At 41.0% G+C, this 21422-nt stretch overlaps 1 protein-coding gene across 2 annotated transcripts; it reads right to left on the bottom strand.

The window, feature by feature from the left end:
• Positions 1-636: 636 nt before the first annotated feature.
• golim4a (golgi integral membrane protein 4a) lies at positions 637-21304 on the bottom strand. 2 transcript variants are annotated; one of them, XM_062385375.1, is made up of 16 exons: positions 20642-21304; positions 12472-12546; positions 12141-12190; positions 11298-11351; positions 10886-11036; positions 9157-9239; positions 8597-8680; positions 6884-7075; positions 6500-6778; positions 5314-5600; positions 4849-4925; positions 4648-4718; positions 3729-3938; positions 3576-3644; positions 3288-3377; positions 637-1741 (listed from the first exon to the last, which is right to left on the bottom strand). In XM_062385375.1, exons 1-16 carry the CDS (start codon positions 20826-20828, stop codon positions 1586-1588), a joined length of 2115 nt encoding a protein of 704 aa, XP_062241359.1. In that variant the 5' UTR covers positions 20829-21304; the 3' UTR covers positions 637-1585. The 2 variants fall into 2 exon arrangements, with proteins under 2 accessions (XP_062241359.1, XP_062241360.1); XM_062385376.1 differs by having other exon boundaries at positions 6899-7075.
• Between the last annotated feature and the right edge of the window lie 118 nt (positions 21305-21422).

Genomic DNA, 21422 nt, shown 5'->3' with positions numbered 1-21422 from the left:
AACTCGAATCAGTTCATTTTTGAGTCTGAGTGCCAAATTTGAAGAGTATCTTGAAAACTCAAGATAATCATAAGTTTTCATGTTAAAAAAACATAAACATACTTTGTGAGGCCACTGTGACCTTGACCTTAGACTATCAAAAATCAAGTGAGTTAAGTACAAGTGACTTGGGCCAAATGGGCTTTGTGAAGTCACTTTGACCTTGACCTTTAACAACAAAAATCTAATCAGATCATCCTTGGGACCAAATTAATATTTGAACCAAATTGGAGATCTTGTTCACGAGACTTGGACGGACAGACAACCCGAGACCGCAAAGCCTCCGGCCACTGGCTGTTGCACGGCCATAGTTCAATGTATTTAAACCATCAAATCAATAGATATCTAAATGTTTTTTCAATCTAAGTGTGATGTTGAGTAACTGTGAGTTTTTTCATATTTATATTATTTTATTTTCCTTCATATTTCATTCATCATGTTTTAGATAAATTGGCCACTTGGCGATTGACTGCACTCTTGTAGTTCCCTTTGTTGTTGCATCAGTCACAAGTACGACAAACGAGAAAAGATAAACCACAACCTTTGTTCTAAACCTCTGAGCAATGGTCTGAAACAGGAGAGAGAAGACAACCACTGTTACCTGACACCCTTCTGCTTCTTTATTCCACTCACCATCCAGGTGACAAACATGATTTCATACAATCCTACCACTTTGTATCAAATGTAACTGGCAGAAAAAAACTTACAAATTGTCAGCATTTGTTTTACTATACATTGTACAGTAGACTAAAGGTGTTGAATTACATTGCACCAGATTTTGTGAATTATATTCACACCAGCAGTCGACATGAAACAGCTCCCCTGCTCCTTTAAGGCCACGCTGAAGCAATCAGCACTAACTGGCTTTCCTATGGAAATGATTTAACAAATGTAAAAAGGTAAAAAGACCAAGAAGAGTTTCCCAGAATGGAAAGGCACTTACATGTCAGAGCGACACAAAATGGCTTCACCAGAAATGTCTGAAATATCCAGTGGAAACGTTCAAGCATCAAGAAGTCGATAAAAGCCCTTCAGGCAGGGGGAAACCTCTCTCGATTGTCAGAGTTATGATGAACAATAAATAACAGGAAATGACTCGATCGACTGGAATGAAAGAAAATAAAATCTGAGCTAAAACAAGTATAAAAGCCTGACCATGAGGGCATAAGAATAACATCGTTTTGTTTTGGTTTCTTTATACAAAAGACAGCACGTGATAAAAATACATTCTCTGTCTGTCACAGAACCAGACAGGCGATCAGGAAGACGGGTGAGAAGACAGAAAAGAAGGGAAAACATATTTAGTATACATCCAATTTCCGTCCAAAAGATTCTGTCCATTTCCACAGAATGAGCTGATCAGTTCCAGCCCCACAGTGTTTGGAATCGCCTCCCGTCCTCCGGGCACAAAATCCCAGTTTTCCTAATTGGGATTCTGTCTGAATTGCTGCGAATATTCCTTTGAGAAACAAGAGAAGGACAGACCTGATAGGCTGTACCGGCGTTCAGAAAAGGCACTGCAGCTGGTTCAAGTCTGCGTCTGTCCCTACATCTCCGCCCTCCGATTGGTGCCCTTGTCTCGACCGGCCATTTCCTCGTCGACCTCCTCCTCTTCCTCTTCATAATTCTCTTCCTCGTTGTTCTCTCTGTCTTTTCTGTGATTCCCCTCGTTTCTCGGACCCTCCTGGTGTTTCACTTCCTCCTGGAGCAAATCACAAGCACAAAGCAAGATGGCTCAACATTTGTTTCCCACGAAATGATGACATGAGATATATTATTTGTCTTCATGTTTACCATTTAGTCTCAGGCTCCTGTTTTTTTAATTATAATCAACTGATTTCAAATATAAAAGGGAAACTAACACATATGTTGGTTTGGTGACTCTGCACCAGGACAGTGAGTGCTTGTATGTTTTCTCTGCTTATCTGTGGACAGCACTGTAACACACAGGAGTGTGATTCTCATGTAAATAAATGAGAGCAGAGATGTTTATGTAAGGGGTTCACCTGGGACTCCCCTGCCAGGTCGACTGTGCAGCCTTGCATGAATGGAGCTGAATAGAGGGGAAGCTTCACTGAGCTCAAATTACAGAGAAACATAAGTATGTTTACTCGTTATGGGACTGACACTGTATGAAACACAAGTCTGTTAAACAGGGGGGGGGGGGGGGGGGGGGCGAAGATAACGATATACACATGAACTTAATTATACTAAAACCACTTGTTTCATCAACATCTGCAAATTTGTTTAACTCATTTTAGTTAAGTCTTTGGTCAAATTTATCTTAAAAGAAATAGCAATGAATAATGGTGATCCATACGTGTGACCAATACAAACAGTGGAAGGAAAAACTGGCAAGCAGTTTGGTTTTCTTTCTCAATAAGTCATGTGCCCCAGAAGTTACAGCAGAGAGAGTGAAGGTGACGGGTAAAGAGGATATGATGCAATTAAAAGGCGACCGAATAGAAACTTCCTGTTAACCTTGAGTAAATTTTGTGATTTCTCTGGATTTGTACATTGTTGGAAACATTTTGGATTTTGACAAAAGTCAACAATATATATAACATTAATGTAGCTGTTTTGCGACATTTTAATGAAGAATTATTACATATTATATGTTTAAAAAATATTCAATATATCAGTTGTTTTTTTTTTTATCATAAAATATGTGTTAGCTCCTCCATTTAAACAGATTTCCTCTCATTGAATAATCCAGGCTCAGGTGGAAACCTGACACTTCGACACTCTCCACCTGATCTCCCTCATTTACCTGGACACACATGAGGCCTGCTTCAGGTTACAGGGTCAATACACACAGATACACACACACACACATGAATCCCTGTACAGCTAAAATATCAGAGCAGTGTATATATTTCCAGATGGACCGGCAAAACAATTAACAACTGTTTTTTGCTGTAACTGTTACAGGTTGTGATGTCCTTCAATAGCTGGGGAAAGGCCTATATAAAAAAATGGATTCCTCAGTTAAACTGTAGAAATGTAAATTAATTATTTTTGGATGCACAGTTCCAATCTGCTTCAACCAAAACACAACTCAGCAGAATATTGTATAGATGTAGGTTGTTGGGATTCAGTTCATCTTATTGCCACTAGGTGCTCGTTGATTCAAGAAAACCGATTATAGGGACGTGATTGTGATTGAATTAAAAGCAGTAGTTAAGAAGTGTGAAGGCTTAGAGAAGAGGCCAGAGAGTCGCTGAGTGGTTCCCCACAGATGAACCTACTTGATCTATGTTCTCCTCATTATAGGGATCCTCTCCTTCATCTTCCCCCTCCTCTTCTCTCTTCAGCCCACCGGCGATGTCCTCCGGGGCCTTTAGAGCAGCAGCAATAAGAGAGAGAGTTCAATGCTTGACTGATTTTAGGAGTAAGGATTGAGACCTGTTACACACAATTGTGTAGAGTTTGGTGTAAAATCTGCCTTTTCCTGCTTGTCATTTGTTATTTTCTCTCTCTCATCTGTTGGTTCTGTCAATACGTAAAATGCGCACCTGACTGTGTGTATTACCCACCTCATCCTCTACTTCCTCCTGGTACTGGTCGTCCAGCGTGTCTTCCTGTTGATCTGGGTTTCCAGCCAACTGAACACACACACAAGTTCAGACACTCCATAAACAATAACTTCAACATTCTCTCATCCTATTCTTCCCTAAAAACATACTCACCACCAGTTCCTCCTCCACAGCCGGCTGTCGAGGGCCGGGGTGTGCGTCTATGTGCTGTGCTGGTGCTGCCGCCTCCTCTTCCTCGTCTACTACCTCCTCTTCCTCCTCTGTCACCCTGTGCTGAGGCTGATTATCCCCGGCCTCTTCAAACTCATCCTCGCCCTGGTTGTTGGGGTCGTCATTGGGGTCCAGCTCACCATCTACATCACCCTTCACAGGCAGAAATACAAACAAGGTAATATGGTAAAATAAGGAAGAGATACAATCATGATGGTAGCGGTGGGTTGATATGTGCATGATAGAAATATGTAGATATGTGCATAGGAAGATTTCAGAGTCACTGAATATATTTTGGCAGATTGAGTTGTTTTCCAAAATGTTTTAGACATAGAAAAAGTGAATACAGGAGGCAGGACACAACATATGATTTCTGCTGTGGAAATCACCTTTTTTTGTTAACAATACACTGGTCTGGTGTCGGCCCTTATCACCAAAACCCTTGAATCTTGTTGTTTTTCCAAGTTGACAACTTTTTGTTTCTGTTGTTTTCTGTTCAGATTTGTCTCCATCCAATGATAGAAATGTCCTAATAACGGCCACTTGCAAGCTGTGATTTTTTTTTTTATATTTTCCTGTTGTATTCTCAAATGGGCTCATTCAGAAACTGTATTTGTAAATGTTACTACGGGGCTGGCAGGAAAAGTTCAGAAAAATGTACAGGGCAACTAACTCGAACATTTGCATTCCCACAAACAGGAGATTTTCAGGAAAATGTCTCAGAGTGCAGTGCATGTCTGAAAGCAGCTTAAGTGTAATGTAATTGTTCAATTAAAGTTTTCAAAATAGTTAAAGAGTTAAGGAAGTAAAATGATTGACGGATGATTAAAAGATGTAGTGAACAGAACGGATGTAAATTCACCTGTTGTGATGGCACTCTTTGATCTTCTCCTTCTTTTTCCTCCCCCTCATTTAGCTTATGAGTATCTCCCTCTGTTCACACAAACACACACACGCACACACACACACACATTGCTCTGAGCTCAGACTCCAACAAAAATATTTCAGAGAACATTTTAAACTGTGCAGTTCACATGACGTAATGGTAACATTTCTGTCTCACCGTCTTCATCATCAGTGTGACCATCTTCTTCTCCTTCGACAATGTCATTGTCCATGTTCTCATACTCTGTCTTCTTCCTAATGACAACAGTGACAGTCGGCAGTGAGAGAGGCTCTATAAGCCACATCAGAAAAGAAACATGCATGTGACCTATATAGTCTTTAAAAATGTACTGCTTCCCATATTGCAGTTTATTGTTTAATTAGACCACCATCATGAGACTCATTAGTTTGGTGAGTGGAAACATTACAGTCAATTAAAATAAAAAAGGAGGCTGGGGTTTATCAATGCTAAATTGAATGGCTTTGGCATCCTTCCTTCCAGAGTTGATATGGAGCCAAATAGCCTAAAAGCTGGACAAATGAACCTGAAATGATCAGCATTGATAGACTCCTCTAGGTCAAATGGGGAAGTATGTTTTTGTGTCATATGGGCAATTGTCTTCCAGCTGATTGGAGACCTGACCTTTGGTGCTCCTCTCTCAGCAGCTGCTCCCGCCTGTCGGCCTCTTTGTGCTGCTGATGCTCCCTATCCTGCTCCTCCTTCAGCCGCTGCTCCCTCTCCATCATCACCTTCTTCCTCTGCACTCGCAGGGCCTCCTGTCGCACATGGATCTGCCTGCTCTCCGCTGCCCTCTGAGCCTCTAGGCGCTGCTGCTCCTGCTGCTGTTCATACGCCGACTTCACATGCTCCACCTGGGCGTGCGCCTCGTGCTCCAGATGCTCGTCCTGGTGCACCTCTGCATGGGGATCCTTTGAGATGACAAACAGATGAATAAAAAGAACAAACTAAACCCTCATTGGCTGCAAATTGAGACAAACATTAGCTTAATGATATCATTTATCCTTAGATATCATTTATCCTGCACCCTATGTTTGTAAATGTGGTTTTGTAAATGAATGGTCTTTACAAAGGGTATGGAATCTTTCCAGTAGATCACCTCCATTATCAGCCCCGACACTCAGTACAATGTAATCTTATGGGGCAACTGCAAAAGTTAACAAGATGTTCACTTACATTTTTTTCAAAAATAGAAGGCTGAAATTGTAATTCTGTGTTTTTGCTAAGGGTCTGGCAACATTACACGTCTCACTCAATAAGGAGTCTCACTGTCAAGTCCTCTGAGACTTGCTGCAGGAAGGTGGAGTCGGAAAGTTGAATAAGGAAGTGAGTTGGAGAGAGTAGTTTGGATTTTACTAAAAGAAAATATTGTGGCTGAATCTTTTTCTGACATGGAAAATGTCAACTTGGATTGCTGTCATGACCTGTTTGAGCCACAGTATACAGACGAAGAGCTCCTACAAAGAGAAACAGTCACAGTTGTCCCATAACATTACATTGTAGCCACTGCCACTGTGTCATTGCTGCCAGCGGAGGCAATCTACTGGACCAATGCCAAAATATTTTGCTGGTACTTTTCAATCAGTTACATTTGTAAACATAGGGCTCAGGTTAAAGCATATCACAATTCCCGTTAATGAACAGCACTTAAATTTGAGCAGTAGCTGTGTCCCTGATCTGACAAGGATCACATGGTGTAGAAGGTCTTAAAGTTTAGAAGCACATGATCGTGGCTCTAAAAAAGATATACAGGAGAAATCATCAGGTGTGGAGTCAGTTTAACCCTGTTTATATAAGCCAAAGTTCTGACCGGTTGTGGCTGATGTCTCAGTTGGTCCAATGCGTTCTCATCTGGCTGTTCCTGTTCCGGATCCTCTTCCTCCTGCTGCTCATCCTGTGGATGGTCCGGGTCCTCCTCCAGCTTCTGAGGCTGTCCTGCTTGAGCCATCTCCTCCTCCGCCAGTTCTCTCTTTCTCTCCGCCTCTCCCTCTCCATCATCCTCCTCTCTTTCTGACAAGGTAATTTGAGGTACAGTGGGGCTGAGCTTGGTTTCGGACTGGGAGTGCACTGCCACTTCTTGCTGACCCAACTGAGATGGAAGCAAAAAGGCAAATATATCGATTTGTTTGTTTTTATATTTTTTTATATACCTTTTGTCCTCGTAGTAAAGTGAAACCAAAGACTTTTATGTTACCGTGTCATGGTATACCTGGCGATTTTCTGGGGCTGGCTCCTTTTCTTGTATCCCAGTCTGCTGCTCTTGATAGATGTGGGATTTGGGTGCATCTGCTTGTAGTTTCTGGGGGACGGGGTTTTGCTCAGGTTGCCTCGGGACAGGAGCCTTGTTGAGGGTTTCCTTTAGCTGCTTGAGCTCATCCACCTGCACCTAAAGGGTACAACACTCGAAGCGATCAGGGAGGGAAACATGAGGGAGCGGTGTCATCCAGTGGGATTGTAAGTCTGGTACTACTGTACAATAACCTTATAAAAGAGTTTAGGTTGTCATTTATTGGATGTGTTAAATACTTAACCAATGTTTTACAAATCAGTTATAACCTATTTATAATAAACTGTTGGCTTTGGCTGTGTCTCAGTTAGAAAGCAGGAGACAAATAACTCTTATCTTTAATTGCAGTACTGTTGAAGTGTTTGAGTCCACAAATCACTTTTGGAGTTTCAGGGGTCAACAGTATAGCTGATAAGTGATTTATCTTGAGAAAAAAAAAAAAACTTAAACTACTACTACTTGTTTGGTGTCAAATGTCTGCAAGCCCTGAAACGAGGTCATTTCCAGCAGAAGTGGCTAAGCTAAACTGATGAGTGAAATTCATTTTTGGATGAACTACTTCTTTAACACCTCCTGGTTTCCTGAGGTGAAACAAACATTTCTCTTCCAACAGACATATACTCCACAGTAATAAACCATTAAATGACACCATTCTTTTATACAGCACATACACACAAACCAGTAGTTTGCAACCAGGCCACATGGTTAAATTCAAAAAATTCCTTTAGTCTACTTCAATCGCTCCATTATATCTTTGTGGCTGATTGGCTGCAACATCCTTTAGATGTTCTGCTCTGACAGCCCTGAAAGAAACAGAACCCCTGCAGTGACGGAAAGAGTTTTGTGTATGTGCGTGCGTGGTTGTGTGTGTGTGTGTGTGTGTGTGTGTGTGTGTGCGTGTGCGTGTGCGTGTGCGTGTGTATTGTGCTCGTCCAACTGGAATTGCTAAGGAAAAGCTGCATAAGCATAAAATAAATTAGCAAATGCAGACAGAGCGAGAGAGAGCGGAAATGAGAGGAGAGTCAGTGAAAATCCATGAATGGAGACAAAAAGGAAGACTGTCTCGGTAGACTACTGTGCATTCAATAAACCATTCAGGCATTTCAAAGATCACTTTCAAGGAGAAGATGCAACATCTGATCTATCAAAAAACAAGCAACGCATCAGGAATCTATTTTCCTACTTGCTGGTGATTTTACAATTCACTGGAATGAACATCTCATCTTGACAGAGAGGGTTAAAGTAAGGTTATAAGTGAGAGGACTGCAGAGGAGAGAGGAGGATGTAACGGCTGCTCTGGAGATGTGATGAAAGTACAGAATTAACACAACTGGTCGCATATCATAAATAAAGAAGGGTTCAATCAGATAAGTCGCATATAATGTTCAACATTAACGAATAAGCCATTTTCCCCCCGATTATGCTGCCCTAGTCTCTGGATATTCTCTGCTAACATGCTAAACATACTAAGTTACACTTGAATGAAACAAGAATCCTTTATCTCTCAATTCAACTAATTGTCTATTATTTCCTCTGAGACTGAAAGCAGATATTCAGCATCAATCAGTATTCACAGACTGCAGTGAACAATGAGCCTGCATTTCTGCTGCCTTCTCCTACCTGAGCTGCAGCCAGCGCACTCTTGTGGTCTTCTAGTGTCAGTGACAGCTGGTTGTGCGCTGCCTTCAAGTCTTGATGCTGAACCTGAATACACAAGCAACAAAAGAGCAGGAATGAGCCATTCATTTTTATGGCAAGCTTACAATTGACAATGCAAAGGAATTTTAACGTTACACGTATTATCCTTTATTATTCATGCACTATTTCATGAATCATTACTTAATTCATCCAATTTCAGATAGCACACATCTTATCTTTCTATGTTTAAAAAATAAGACTAAAAAGATGAAAAGATAAGAGAAGCTAAGATCAAACTTTATCATCAGGATGTTATTCTGAAAGTTGTTGCATCCGAAAACATACACTGATTCAACTTTAAAAACATATAACCAAACAACAAGGAAAGTACATATACACAGGGCTCAGTACACATGGGGATAATGAGGCACAAATGGGATCTGCAGTCTTCTGCTTGAAGGCAAAAGCTGATATTCTTCAAAGAAGATGTGAGACAGGTCAGATGTAATATTACCATCCAGAGTGGACATGTCTGTTCTCACCTGAACGTCCTGTAGCTGTACATGAATTTCATGGTGGGCTTTCCTCAGCTGTTTGTTCTCCTCTCTCAGGTTAAAATTATTATCTGCAGAATGAAAAACACATCAACAGACAGCTTGCAACTGAACAAAAAATAAAAAACATTCAACAAGTACAGTATATTTTCCCCCTGTACGTGGATCAAGGAGTTCCTCACAAACAGCCACTGCTCCTCCACCCTCAAATTCAGCAAAGACTCCCCAAAGGGAGGCTACATCAATACTATGTTTTCATTTGAAAAATGCATTTACAAACTAAAATGAGCTGTGACCACACAAGCACTTTGGCTCCATATCAATTTTAATCCCTGCCGCTTAGGGTTGGGTACAGAACTCTGTACTTTTAAAAGGTACTGACAGAATTACGCCGCTACTACCGGGTACCGATTCATTACAATCGCCAATGCCAAGTTTCGGTACCTGTGAGCGCATCTGGGTGACAGTATTTAAATGTGAGTGAGAAGGAAAGAGAGAGTGAGCAAGACCATGTGACTCAACCCTCGAACGTTATCAAGCTAAGCTCATTTGATGAGGGCACACAGTCAAAACAATGGCGAGTCAATGGCGCAGACACCTACGGTGCCATGCACGATCCAAGGGCACAGACCCAGAGTGCACACAGCCTGGCCACAGCTCCACCATGGCAGACACCCAGGGAGCCATGCACAGCTCCACTATGTTCACATACAGTGTTCATTTGGGTCTTTTCAAACATGTTAGGACGGCAAAAATGTAGTAACCAGCTCTGTCAGTAATTTCTTGCTACTCTGTGTCTCTATGAATCTTGCCGCGCACTGCACCAGCCGAGTCGAACCAAACCGAGCACGCCCCACCATCTCCTCCGGCTACACATACATTGACTATGTTTAAAAAGTGTGTTGTTTTTACCCAGTCTTAGTTTACACATGTGTCTGATCACACTGTTTGTGTGTGTGAGTGTGTGTCAGCGCGAAAGACACACAAGCTGTATGATGAATGAAGGCGCAGCTTTAAAGAAAGATTTGACTCATTGCGGGAAAGTATGGATCATTATGTGGTGATCAGTGCTGATATTGTGGCGTCATTTCAAACAAATCAGCATTTCAATGTAACGTAGAGAGAGACAGAGAAGTGACCAGCGAGTCAGTGTGTTTCTATCCTACACACCTGTTTTTTAGACACCAATAGCTTATGCCGACGAATTTGTTCTGAAAACACATATCACATGACAACTCACGTACGCTGGGCATGCCGGTGTAAAAAGGGAGCCTTTCTTTGTTAGTTGCGGAAAGAGCTAGGCTACAAACAAGATTCTTCAAATAATAGCTCATCTCTTGCACATGTCAGCTGTTGTGTCATTGCAAAAATGCAGAAATTAACTGCACAACTGCTGCTGGCAAAGACAACAGGCTTTTTTTCTATTCTTTTGCAAAACATAAGCAAAGATGATTAAAACCACTTATTTTTTATCCTTATGACTCATGTCACAAACCCTGGTTGCACTTGTGTTCACATATCTTTAGCAGTTTGGAAAAGTAAATCAAATTATTTGTTGTAAAGCTTGGTACTTACCACGTACTGAATGTGAATACAACTATTTTTTTCTAGATCTAAATATAAAACATTTGTTTTAAGACCTGCAGTACTTGATAGAACCAGAAGATGGAGACAGGGTAAGCGAGGATGACACCTTCATAAAGACAGAAGACTGCACCTTTGAGTTGGGAGACTTCCCCGTCTTTGATTTGCTGCAGCTTCTCGTAGCGATCCTTGTGTTCATCCAGCAGTCGGCCGTGGTCCTCACCCTGTGTTTGGTGCTGCTCCTGCAGGTCGTAGTACAGCTTCTTCAGGTCCTCATGCTGGCTCTGACCGAGAAGAGCAAAATAAATCGACTGTCATCATGTGGGTTTGATTTTCTCCTCATAATAAAAATCCCTGAATCATCAAACCTGAAGGAAAAACAGACCCTTCCCCCAACCAGGCATTGACTTCCTCACTAATACAAGAGGAAGGATGTAGCTGTAGGTCAGGGAGAGTGTGTGTTCAAATGACACAAGGTCAAGAAGATATCTGCGTCAATGTTAGAATAGAGAAAAGCACATTTGAGCGTGTTGGTAATGTCATACCTTTAACATCTGATGTTGCACTTGTAAAGAATTTAATCTGCTGCCGGAGTCTTGCTGTTTCACCAAAAGACAAAAGGTTACAAAACTCAGAGACTTAGTGGTTCAGGCTTTAAGTTACTGTTACAACATACTATAGAGAATGGGTGAATTTAATCTGGTCGTGTCAGTTACAGCAGCACAAAGCTGCTGTTTTACACACAAGTTGAAACGCAGCTTAAACTTCCCTACCATACAACTATTAAAACCTTTGCAAACTTGATGTTTTTTTTCGTGCAATTACAATTTTTCCTGTCTATATCCATTCAATGCAAGCTTTCATATCAGCAACGTATATTTGCTGAACGATATTGCAGCTTTATTTTGTTGAACAAAGTCAGATTATGTCCAATCACAACCAATCAGAATGTGTGTTTTTGATATTTTGAAGTAGTCGCAGTAGAAGATGAACAACAATTACTTCCTCCTCTGTCCAGTCGGATTTAAAGTATATTTGTTGATATAATTAATATATTTATCTTTTGCTATTGATTACAGTTATTTTTGTCAAACAGGAGATGATGGAGTTGGCTTGAAGCTAGAAGTAGGCAACAGGCAACCCAGCACTTGTCAAAGAAGACGAATGAATCCAATGAGCACAGCTGTTTACAAACAAATAAGACCTTTGTCAAATTAAATACAAAAAAATGCTAGAAATACATTAAAAGCAGCTGTAACACAGCATACGTTCTTGAATTAGTTGCTTTTTTGTGCCGTTTATTTTTATTCGCTATTGATATGCAAAGGCTTCAAGTCCTAAAAATGTACAGATGAATAAAAGAAATAGTAATTATGTAAAAAACGTACCTTCTCCTTGTTCAGTGACTGTTGTGCATCAAGTTTATAAACCAGATAATCTAGAAATCAGAAGAGATCAATCAGATTTTATGTAAATTTAACAAATGTAAAGTAAAACTATGTTGAGTATGAAAATAGTCATGGTTCACTGTTCAGCAATTCACTCATATTCATTTGGCTGATGCCTTTATCCTACGTGACCAACAATAATACTATAACCAAATGTTTTTAAATTTGTATACCAATGTGATATTATTCTAGCACCACATGATATGTCGTCACAGTTTGAGGTATGATGAATTCCCCAAAGTAATCAGAATAGAGAATAGATTTTTCTCACCTTCTTTGGCCTTTTTATGGTCTAACCTCTCCTTCTGCAGAGACTTCTCCAACCGGGAGCGATGCTCATACACCACTACACATAAAAAACACAGATGGAGGGGATGAATAGAGGGAGGAGAGAAAACCAAGACCTCTTGTTTTTTGGAAAATAGACAAAAAGAAAGCTGCATTGGCAATAAACAATTGCAAAATAACATATGCACTCACTACAGTTTAAAATATAAATTATAGAGAAAGCAGAGACAGAGAGAGGATATGCATATTATGGTTGATATAAGAGTGCGGTGTGATATTTATTCAGCCACATTGATCTCAGGGATGTGACATCGACAGAAAGCTGTGGTATTCCTCACATCTGTGGGGATTTACAAAAATACTTTGTCTCAGGCTGCTGTGCCTGGTGGCTTGAGTCAAAGAAGTTTTTAAGGAAGGAATCAACTTTTTTCTAGACGATGGGGGGAGGCGTGATAAAATTGTCCAAAATGATCCTTAATAACCTAGAAGCTCTTGTTAATTTGAATGGAGATCCTCTTTTTATTCTTAGACACACTTCTAATTTCTGTCTTCTTCTAACTCCAATCGCTTGGTCTCCAAATACTTTTTTTATTTCCACCATTTACCTTTTTTTTTACCTTAATGTGATTGAAGATTAAATTAATCCATGTGGGGAGTTATGTCCACTAGGCAGTAGGCAGCCGGTTTCAAGATTAAAAGAAAACAGCATCAAAGCCGATAGAACACACAAACAATGCAACATCTAAAACCTAATGGACATAAACTGCATATAAAAATGTAAGAAGGGTCTCCACTTCCTCTCCTCCATTTAGAGCCAGTAATCAGTGGGTGGAGCCGTGGTAACAAGGTCCTGATGATATTTGTGATGGACCAATCCAATTGAACACACATAAGAGAAATGTATTTGACATTCACTTTGACCTTTAAGTCCATGCTCCATCTACTAACATAGAGGATTTATGACCTTTACTGCAGCCAGCCAACAGGTGGCAATCAAGACAATAAGACTCTTATTCAGAGGCATGTCCTTCACCTATATATGGGATATGGTAACCGTAGGTTTACAAGCTAGTAAACCACCAAAAACGAAAAAAGACTTTACGTGTTACCGATTTGAAAAGTTGATTCTTATTTAAACACTTTTTTTTCCCTTCGAGATTCGGCAACCTCTTGAACAGTTTTTCTGTCTTTTTGAGAGACTTCCTGATCAGCTTTAACACAACTGTAGCCTTGTTGTTTGCTCTGCTGATTCAATTTGAGCCAAACTAGCTGAGAGATGAGCATATTACATGTTAATTGTTGATGTAGATGCTTCAAGGAAAGCAGACAAGAAAGCAAACAAGGCCTTCCAGGCTTTTCAGGAGAAATCGTTTGAGTGGGAGAGAAGGAGTTTGGACACAAAAAAGCTATGACTCACTTAAGGAAAGGAAAAAAAGCAATAAAGCATTACATGGACACATTAAGAAATTCATCTACTTCCTGTGAGTTATACAATCTCTTATATCAGTAGGACCTTGGCCTCCATACCCAATTCCTGGATCCAAATATGTGAGTTGGCAGCGTTTGTTTGTTGGCCCTGTTGTACTGAACACTATTGACACAGCATTTACTAAGAGGAAAGAATGACAAATTATGGTGTCATGGTTTATGAGTCAAATGTAATTGAACTTTCATGTTTTCATAATTTGGTAACTTTGATAATAAAAGTAAAGTAACCGTAAATGCTTTGTCATCTTAACCTCAGTTAATTTGTTCTACAAAAGCATTATCACTTCCACACGAAGAAGTTGTACAACGATCGTAACTTCTTCCTCTTTGTCACATTTTCTCTCTCCTGACCTGAGCGTAAAGGGAGGTCAGACTGATCATGTGGCTTTTCTTTCTTTTCAAGTGCCAACTCAACAGGATAAACGTATACAGTTTTGCAGGAGTGGACAACTCTGTAAGAATTTCACGACGATGACAAAGGAGGAGAAGAGAGAGAGAAGGAGTGAAGGAAGGAGATGCAGAGGAAGGCACAGAGAATAAGCACCAAAAAAAGAAAAGAGCTAAACAATGACACAGTCACAGGCAGAAATATGGCAAACCAGGAGAGACTGAAGGGAGAGAGACATTCATGGAAATACACAAACCAAAATAACAGGCTGAGACAGCAGACTTGGTAAAGTAAGTGGTGGTTATCCAACCTTATACAGCACAAAAAATACATTCTACCAGACTTCATACCTTGGTTGTTATTTAATCAATCTGACCTAATTGCCCTTTGAGGCGACAAGCTTTTTTCCAACGACAAAAACTACTTTCTCAAACCTCTGCAATCGTCTTCACACCACTATATCTGGATAACTACAATTTGTTTTGGTAAATAAAAATTTAAATTTCAGCTAAATCACTCTATTGGTCGTACCAGTGAATTTACTGATGAAATCAAGCTGCACCAAATTTCACACAGTCATGGGTATCAGTTCTCTAAATGTTTTTTCATCAAGAACCATGAATTATTTCATAGGACATATCATGATGATTAAGAAAGTAAAATCAAATCCTAAAAGTTATTTTTTGCTCCATGTCCCATCCTTTCACCAAATTACATGGACATCTGTTTTGTAGTTTTGGCATAATCCATCTAACAAACAAAACCAACCAATGCAAGCCAATGGACAGAGGCGGAGACATAACCTCCTTGGCAGAGCCAACGAATCAATTAACTTGAACTTTGTAACAATCACTTATTACACACTAACTACGGCAGAGAGGCTATCAGTGTTCGCTGCAGTGAACACTTCTCAGTGTTTTATGAGCATGTGTCATGTTCATAATCTAATTCATATCACAGCCTTAGAAAAGTCTGATGACCTTCTGATTTAATTCGTGGGGGTGAAATCCAACTCCAAATTCTTCCTTTACTCTGATCCTGATCAGATGGACATCCAGAGCATCAGATTACTGAGGTTTTATTCTGCTTGTTTGAGGTTCTGTGTCGTCTCAGTAGATGAGGCCATGTTGCTCTTTACTCAGCTCAGGCCACACCACACACACACACACACCCACTCTCTAGGGGATGACATGGACAAGTTGGGCAACAGCGACAAAGAAGCTGCAGTCTAGAAACGCATGTCATTTGACTGTGCTTCTGAATTATTAAAACTCACATTTAAACAAGGAAATTCGTTATTATTTAAGTGTGTTTCATTTAGAAACTCAATGTTCTTCACATTAACATAACAAGGTTAAAGATCAGAGATGAAGTAACTTAATGAAATATTAAAATGCATTGTCTTTTACTTCAGTCATTGAAAGCATTCCAATATTAATCTTATTAAAAAAACCAAAACCAGAGATTACCTTACAGTTGATTTCCTCAACCTAGCTCAATGTAAAACAATACAACAGAACATGGTCAAATAAGCTGCTTTCAGGCATCAATACGTTTTTTTTTTCATGGGAATTTTATAAACACTTTCAGGAGTTTATGTCTGAAAAACAGCTAAACAATTATTAATTCAGTGAAGCTTGGCTTTACTGTCTATCACGACTGTATTGTAATATATAGAAAATTTAGCAAACAGTCTTGATCTTTTGTTTTGTGTGCAAGTTTTTCCTTTGCTTCGTTGCAGTTTTATTCTGACCACTGCACTAGAAAAGAAGACAAACAAACAACAAGGAGCAGCTCGACCCATGCATTCTGTACGAAGGGTCTACCATTCACACAAAGGAAAACTTTCCAAAGACTGATTTGTTTTACACCTCTCCTTATGTCGTTCAAACTTCAATGTGCATTATTGTTTCTGGTTCAGACAAATGAAACATTTCCTTCACATTGCAGTTAAAGTGCATCAGCAGGGCGAGGACAAGGGAGTTCTGTACGGTGGTGACCTTTACTGGCCTACTGGCTTAGATGTAGAGAAGATTGGATAGAGTGGCCGGGGTGTGCACTGCGAACACTATCAATCACACAAGGAAACGGGCTCCAGGATTTTCTCTGCGGTTTGTTTGCATGCGTGTGTGTGTGTTCTCATTCATACACCCACTGTACTACTGAGCACACACACAGGGGACCACTTGCGCAAAGCCCAGGGAAAAAGTATTGGGAGTTTCAAATGTACTCCTTCTATCTTCTACTAAACATTGACCACATAGGAACCTCTATGACCAGTTATTATACATTCTAACATGCATGTTTGATTTGTGTTAAGTCTTTAAAATTCAAATTGTATCTCAGTTAATTGGAGAAACCTTAAGACAGTTAAGAACCTGGTAAGTAACTGACCTCCTGTCATCGGCCAAATATACTGGATGAAAGTCGAAGGACAGAGAGATTTAGACCCCAAGAGAAGTAGTATGGAGACGGTGGTCTGTCAGCATGCTAACGTCAGTCCCCTGGAACCCACTGATGTAACAAGATCCCAGAAACCTGTGCTATTTTACATAAACTACAGGTTTATATTCTGAATGTGCAGCGCAATGCCTTCGGATGTGACTTGATTTATTTTTGAGTCATGTCTCTTGTTTTTATTGCTCATTTCTTTGGGATTAGAGTTTGGAAGACACTCTGCATGACAATCTGACTTTTTCCTTATTGTCAGGAAATACAAAATCCCAAATTGGGTCCCATACTTTGGTTTAAAACAGAAACAGAGTGCATTTCCAAATGTGGCTTTGGGGGGTAAAGAGAAGCTAGACAGCAACTCTTTCGCTAATTGGATGTTCTGTGGTTCGATTTCAGGCTCCTCCAGTCTGCATGTTAAACTGTACTTGCCACTGACTGCTGTGCCAGCATTGCGAAGATGATGTGTGAGTGTTAAACAATGCTCTACGTATTTCAAGCGCTGTATAGACATGTTTTTTTTAATAGGTGAATATGATTAATTAAAATCATATTTAAAGCACTTAGACTGGTCATGAAGACATTATCACTAGATAAATGCCGTTAATTTAAATAAAGAAACAAAATAATTTACTTCCTGTTATCCCATGAAGGAAAACAGACCATTACATTCACATGAGCATCTTTATTAAGATAAACAGAAAGCGACAAAAGTGTTGTTGATATACTATTTTGAGCCTGCTGCCATTATTGTGTTTGTTTCATGTGATGGCAAACAGCACGCTGTGTCATTGTGAGTGTGTGTGAGTGTATGTATGATTGTGTATGATGGAGTGAATGGGTGTTAAATCATGGGGACACATTTGTCAGAGTGCAGGCAAAACCACTAAGTGCTAGTTGAGGCTTTAAAAGACTTACAACTGCCAGCCTCTGGTTATAGTGGGAATCAATACATCCAGCTCACAACCCCCAAGCTATGGCCCACCTCTAAATATAGGACAGGAAAAACTGCAATCAACTGTCGGCCATTGGGTTCGACCCTGTGATTGGCTGAATGATCCATCGCTTCACAATGAAAGTATGGGCGTGGTGCCTAGTGTAGGCGATGCAAATGGGGTTAAATGCTATTGCTTTCTTCGAGGTGTCAAACTATACGGTCATGCTCTAAATGTATCAGATTATGTGCATCTTTTGAAAAACGAAACAGAAGCCATTGGTATATGGTTGAACAGGAACGGACTGAAAGCTTAGCTGAGTGACCCTTTCTCTCTAAGTAATCTACATTATAAAACAAATGTGAGGGACTTTCTGTTATGCAGGAAAAGCTCCCTTTGCTCATATAGGGCTGCCAACATGGAAACTCACAGCTATTCATAACCACCTGTGAAGTCAAATTTACTCTTTTACAATCCAAATTTGGCACAGGATGCTTCACATGATGACAAAACAAACCTGAGGCCTAAGTCTGTGCATGTGGTTACACACGTCTGATGAGTAAAAAGCTAGAGGACAACACTGTTAGTCATACCGCTGGACACAGCTGTGGATGATGAGCTTGAGATAACTACTAATTAGGTGGATCAAATGCCGAATTAAATTATCAGGTCTGGGCTCAAACACCGACACACTCACTGACCCCCATATACGACCACACACTTTGTTCTGAAAGAGACAAAGTCATGTAGGAGTGGACTCTCAGCCTAGCTGTTAATTTTAAATCAAGGGCATAATGGCATGACACAAAACCTCACATCCTGTCCGCAGATTATAGTGTGTTTATGAGTCTTTATTGGGAGGGAGCAAATCACAGAGGTTACTGTAGTACAGGACTGTTTAATCTTTTGCAAAGGTGTGGTTTGTAAGACGTTCCTGAATTTAGATTTTTAATAGAAACATTACTTGAGTAATACAGAGGAGCATTTTGTCAATGCACTAACGCTGAGTGGGTGTGACACTGTTTACCCCACACGGCAATAAAGCAAACAGATCAGTCAATGTCTGTGGAGTTGTGACTGTTAATGTGGGTTTTACTGTTAGTTATTATGTTTCCTGGTTGTTACTAAATAACTGGTGACTGTGCCAATCTTTAATATAGATATGCCGCTGGAATTTAAAATAAATGGCCTGGAACCTGCTGTGCTGCCCAACAGGTATTTAACCGGCTATTTATTATCTGTGTTTTATGATGCAGTATCACATGGTTGAATTACTTTTTAATCTTTTTTTTTTTTTTTAAATAAAGGTGTCTGAATTTTGACTAAACTGGTAGAAAAAAAAACGTGATAGACGAATTTACATGAGTGTGTGTGCATGTTTGAATCAAAGCCGCTTGTGTGTGTGGACAGTGATATGAGGGGATTGTGTACTTGCATAGGTGTCAGGTGAATTACTATTCTACTTGGTAGTTGTAGTAAAGTCCATTCATCGAATACCAACTCCCACAATTTCTATCGGACATTCCGGGCCAGTGGGTGACACGAGTGCACACACACACAGACACAGTGATAAAGACGATGTTTATCCGAAAACATTTATACAATATGTTCAAATTCTGCGGCACCAGTGCTGTGTATACTGTATATACTGTATATATAGAAAGTTGAATTCTTTCCTGATTGGAAACAAGTGCTATACAGTCCTCTGTAATAACACAATCAGAGAAAGTAAAAGGGTCTTTGCTGTTTACAGGTAGATGATATGATATGATATGCCAAATCAAAACAATACCGTCGTGCGTGGCGTCTGGACACCGAGTGGCCTTTTACATTGACAGGGCATTGCAGGACCCAGCTCTCGAACCAATTTTAAGACTTTTAAAAAGTTTAAACTATATATGACATTATACGTTTTTAGCTTCTTCTTACAACTGAGGTGAGTGTGCTCCTTTTCCCTCCTGCTATCTCAGCTGTGGCTGAAAGAAGCAGATGTGGAGGCTGACCTCATGACTTCAAAGTATAATTATGAGTATAATGTTAAGGTGAGCCTGGGGGACACAGCCACTACAACCAGGTGTGTGCTTGTGTGTATGTGTGTGAATGTGTGTGTGTGTGTGTGTGTGTACACTCTTCTTTTATGACCTCTTTAGGACCTTTTCCAGCTTCAACACTGACCTTGTCAGGGTCAGTAGTCCTCATGGGGTCCAAAGCCTGGTCCTAATGAGGCAAACTGTCATTTCTGAAGTCCTGGTTAAGATGTGAATTGTAGGTTAGGTTTAGGTTAAGTGAAGGTTTTGGTTAGTTTGTTTACAATAAATGGAAGTCAATGCAAATTCCTAACAAGGATGTGTGTGTGTGTGTGTGTGTGTGTGTGTGTCAGTGTTTGTGTCAGTCTGTCCAGCCTGCAGTAAGCACCACTTATCCCATTAAATACCATTATCTTTACAGTAGCCCTATGCAGAAGGCAGACATATCCAGTCCAGCTAAATACCATCACCATGGCCTAATCTGCACACACCTTAACCTGCTGGTTTATCACAGGATTAGAAAGCCACCTGAGGTCCGAGGTCAAAGGCCAAACACTGGCCCTTGGTATATCATCGCCCTGCTAACCTTTGACACACTGACAAATCACAACAAAGCGTTTAGTCTGACAAAATGTCAACTTTCTAACGTGATGAACGCCGAACGGATCTGTGGTTTGTAAGGGACTGATGCAAGTACTCGTGTAGATTTTAAGGAGGATGGGCGTTTGAAAGCGACTACGCAAACATTAAAACTGCAGTTCCGCGATGGGAGTCTGGCGCCGCACGCACGAGTTCCCACGCTCACCTCTTCACCTGCGCGCAGACCGAGCACCGGTCAATCACCTCACACCTCGCCGTGTTTACCTTGGAGCTGAGCCGACAGGGACTCCTGATGCTGCTGGTACTTCAGCGCCGTCGCCTCGGTCCTCCTCAGCTGCTTGTGCACCTCATAGGACATCATGCCCCCGTACATCATCCCGCAGACCACCGTGAGCAGCAACAGGCACTGGAAGATCCTACGCTGCCGCCGGGAGCACACCCCGTTCCCCATGTTGGACCCGCTCCCCGCTGTCTGCGAGAGAAGGCTCCGTCTCCGCTGCTGGAAACTTCCCGACTCAACTTTTTCCTCTCTTTTTTTTCCTTCTCTTTACCTCCTGGTGAAGACTGGAATGAGCCCACCCAACCCTCCCCTCACTTCCACAGCATTCCCGGGCAGAAACAACACGGGTTACACGGTGGTATTCCCCCCGGTGGACATACTTTCCTCCGCTTGTCGACCCTCTCCTGGAACTTCAAAGTAGCCGCTCAGATTTTCTCCAGACTTCACGTCAAACTTCGGCGGCTCTAACGCGGCTCACCCCGGGGCCGACGGCTCCTCTGTCCCCGCTGCCACACCCGACGTTGTTCAAACAAGACAATGGAGAAAAATAATAAAGACACTTCAAGTCCTCGACGCGGCCTCCAGAGCACCTTTTACTTCAGATACGTGTCAGCCCCGCAGCTGCCTGCTGCCATCCCACTGCAGCCCCACAGGAAGTCCCGCCCCCGGCTCCCACCCTCGCTGCTAAACCTCCCAGCGATTGGTCGCCTAAGAGCTCCGTCAAAAAAAGTGGCCTGGGAAGTGAGGGTGGGGGCTTGTTTTTGT

The sequence above is a fragment of the Platichthys flesus genome, chromosome 4 (genome assembly GCF_949316205.1).
Source record: "Platichthys flesus chromosome 4, fPlaFle2.1, whole genome shotgun sequence".
Lineage (NCBI taxonomy): Eukaryota > Metazoa > Chordata > Actinopteri > Pleuronectiformes > Pleuronectidae > Platichthys > Platichthys flesus.
The sequence above is the reverse complement of the archived record's forward strand: the minus strand, read 5'-3'. Positions and strand labels throughout refer to the sequence as shown.

Excerpts from the sequence above, each read along its gene's own strand:
- golim4a (XM_062385375.1), bottom strand. The coding sequence starts at position 20,828 with ATGGGGAACGGGGTGTGCTCCCGGCGGCAGCGTAGGATCTTCCAGTGC. Across the intron at positions 9,240-10,885 it reads GGAAGTCTCCCAACTCAAAG|ATAATAATTTTAACCTGAGA; the intron begins GTGCAGTCTTCT and ends TTCATTCTGCAG. Across the intron at positions 6,779-6,883 it reads GCCAGGTATACCATGACACG|TTGGGTCAGCAAGAAGTGGC; the intron begins GTAACATAAAAG and ends CTTCCATCTCAG.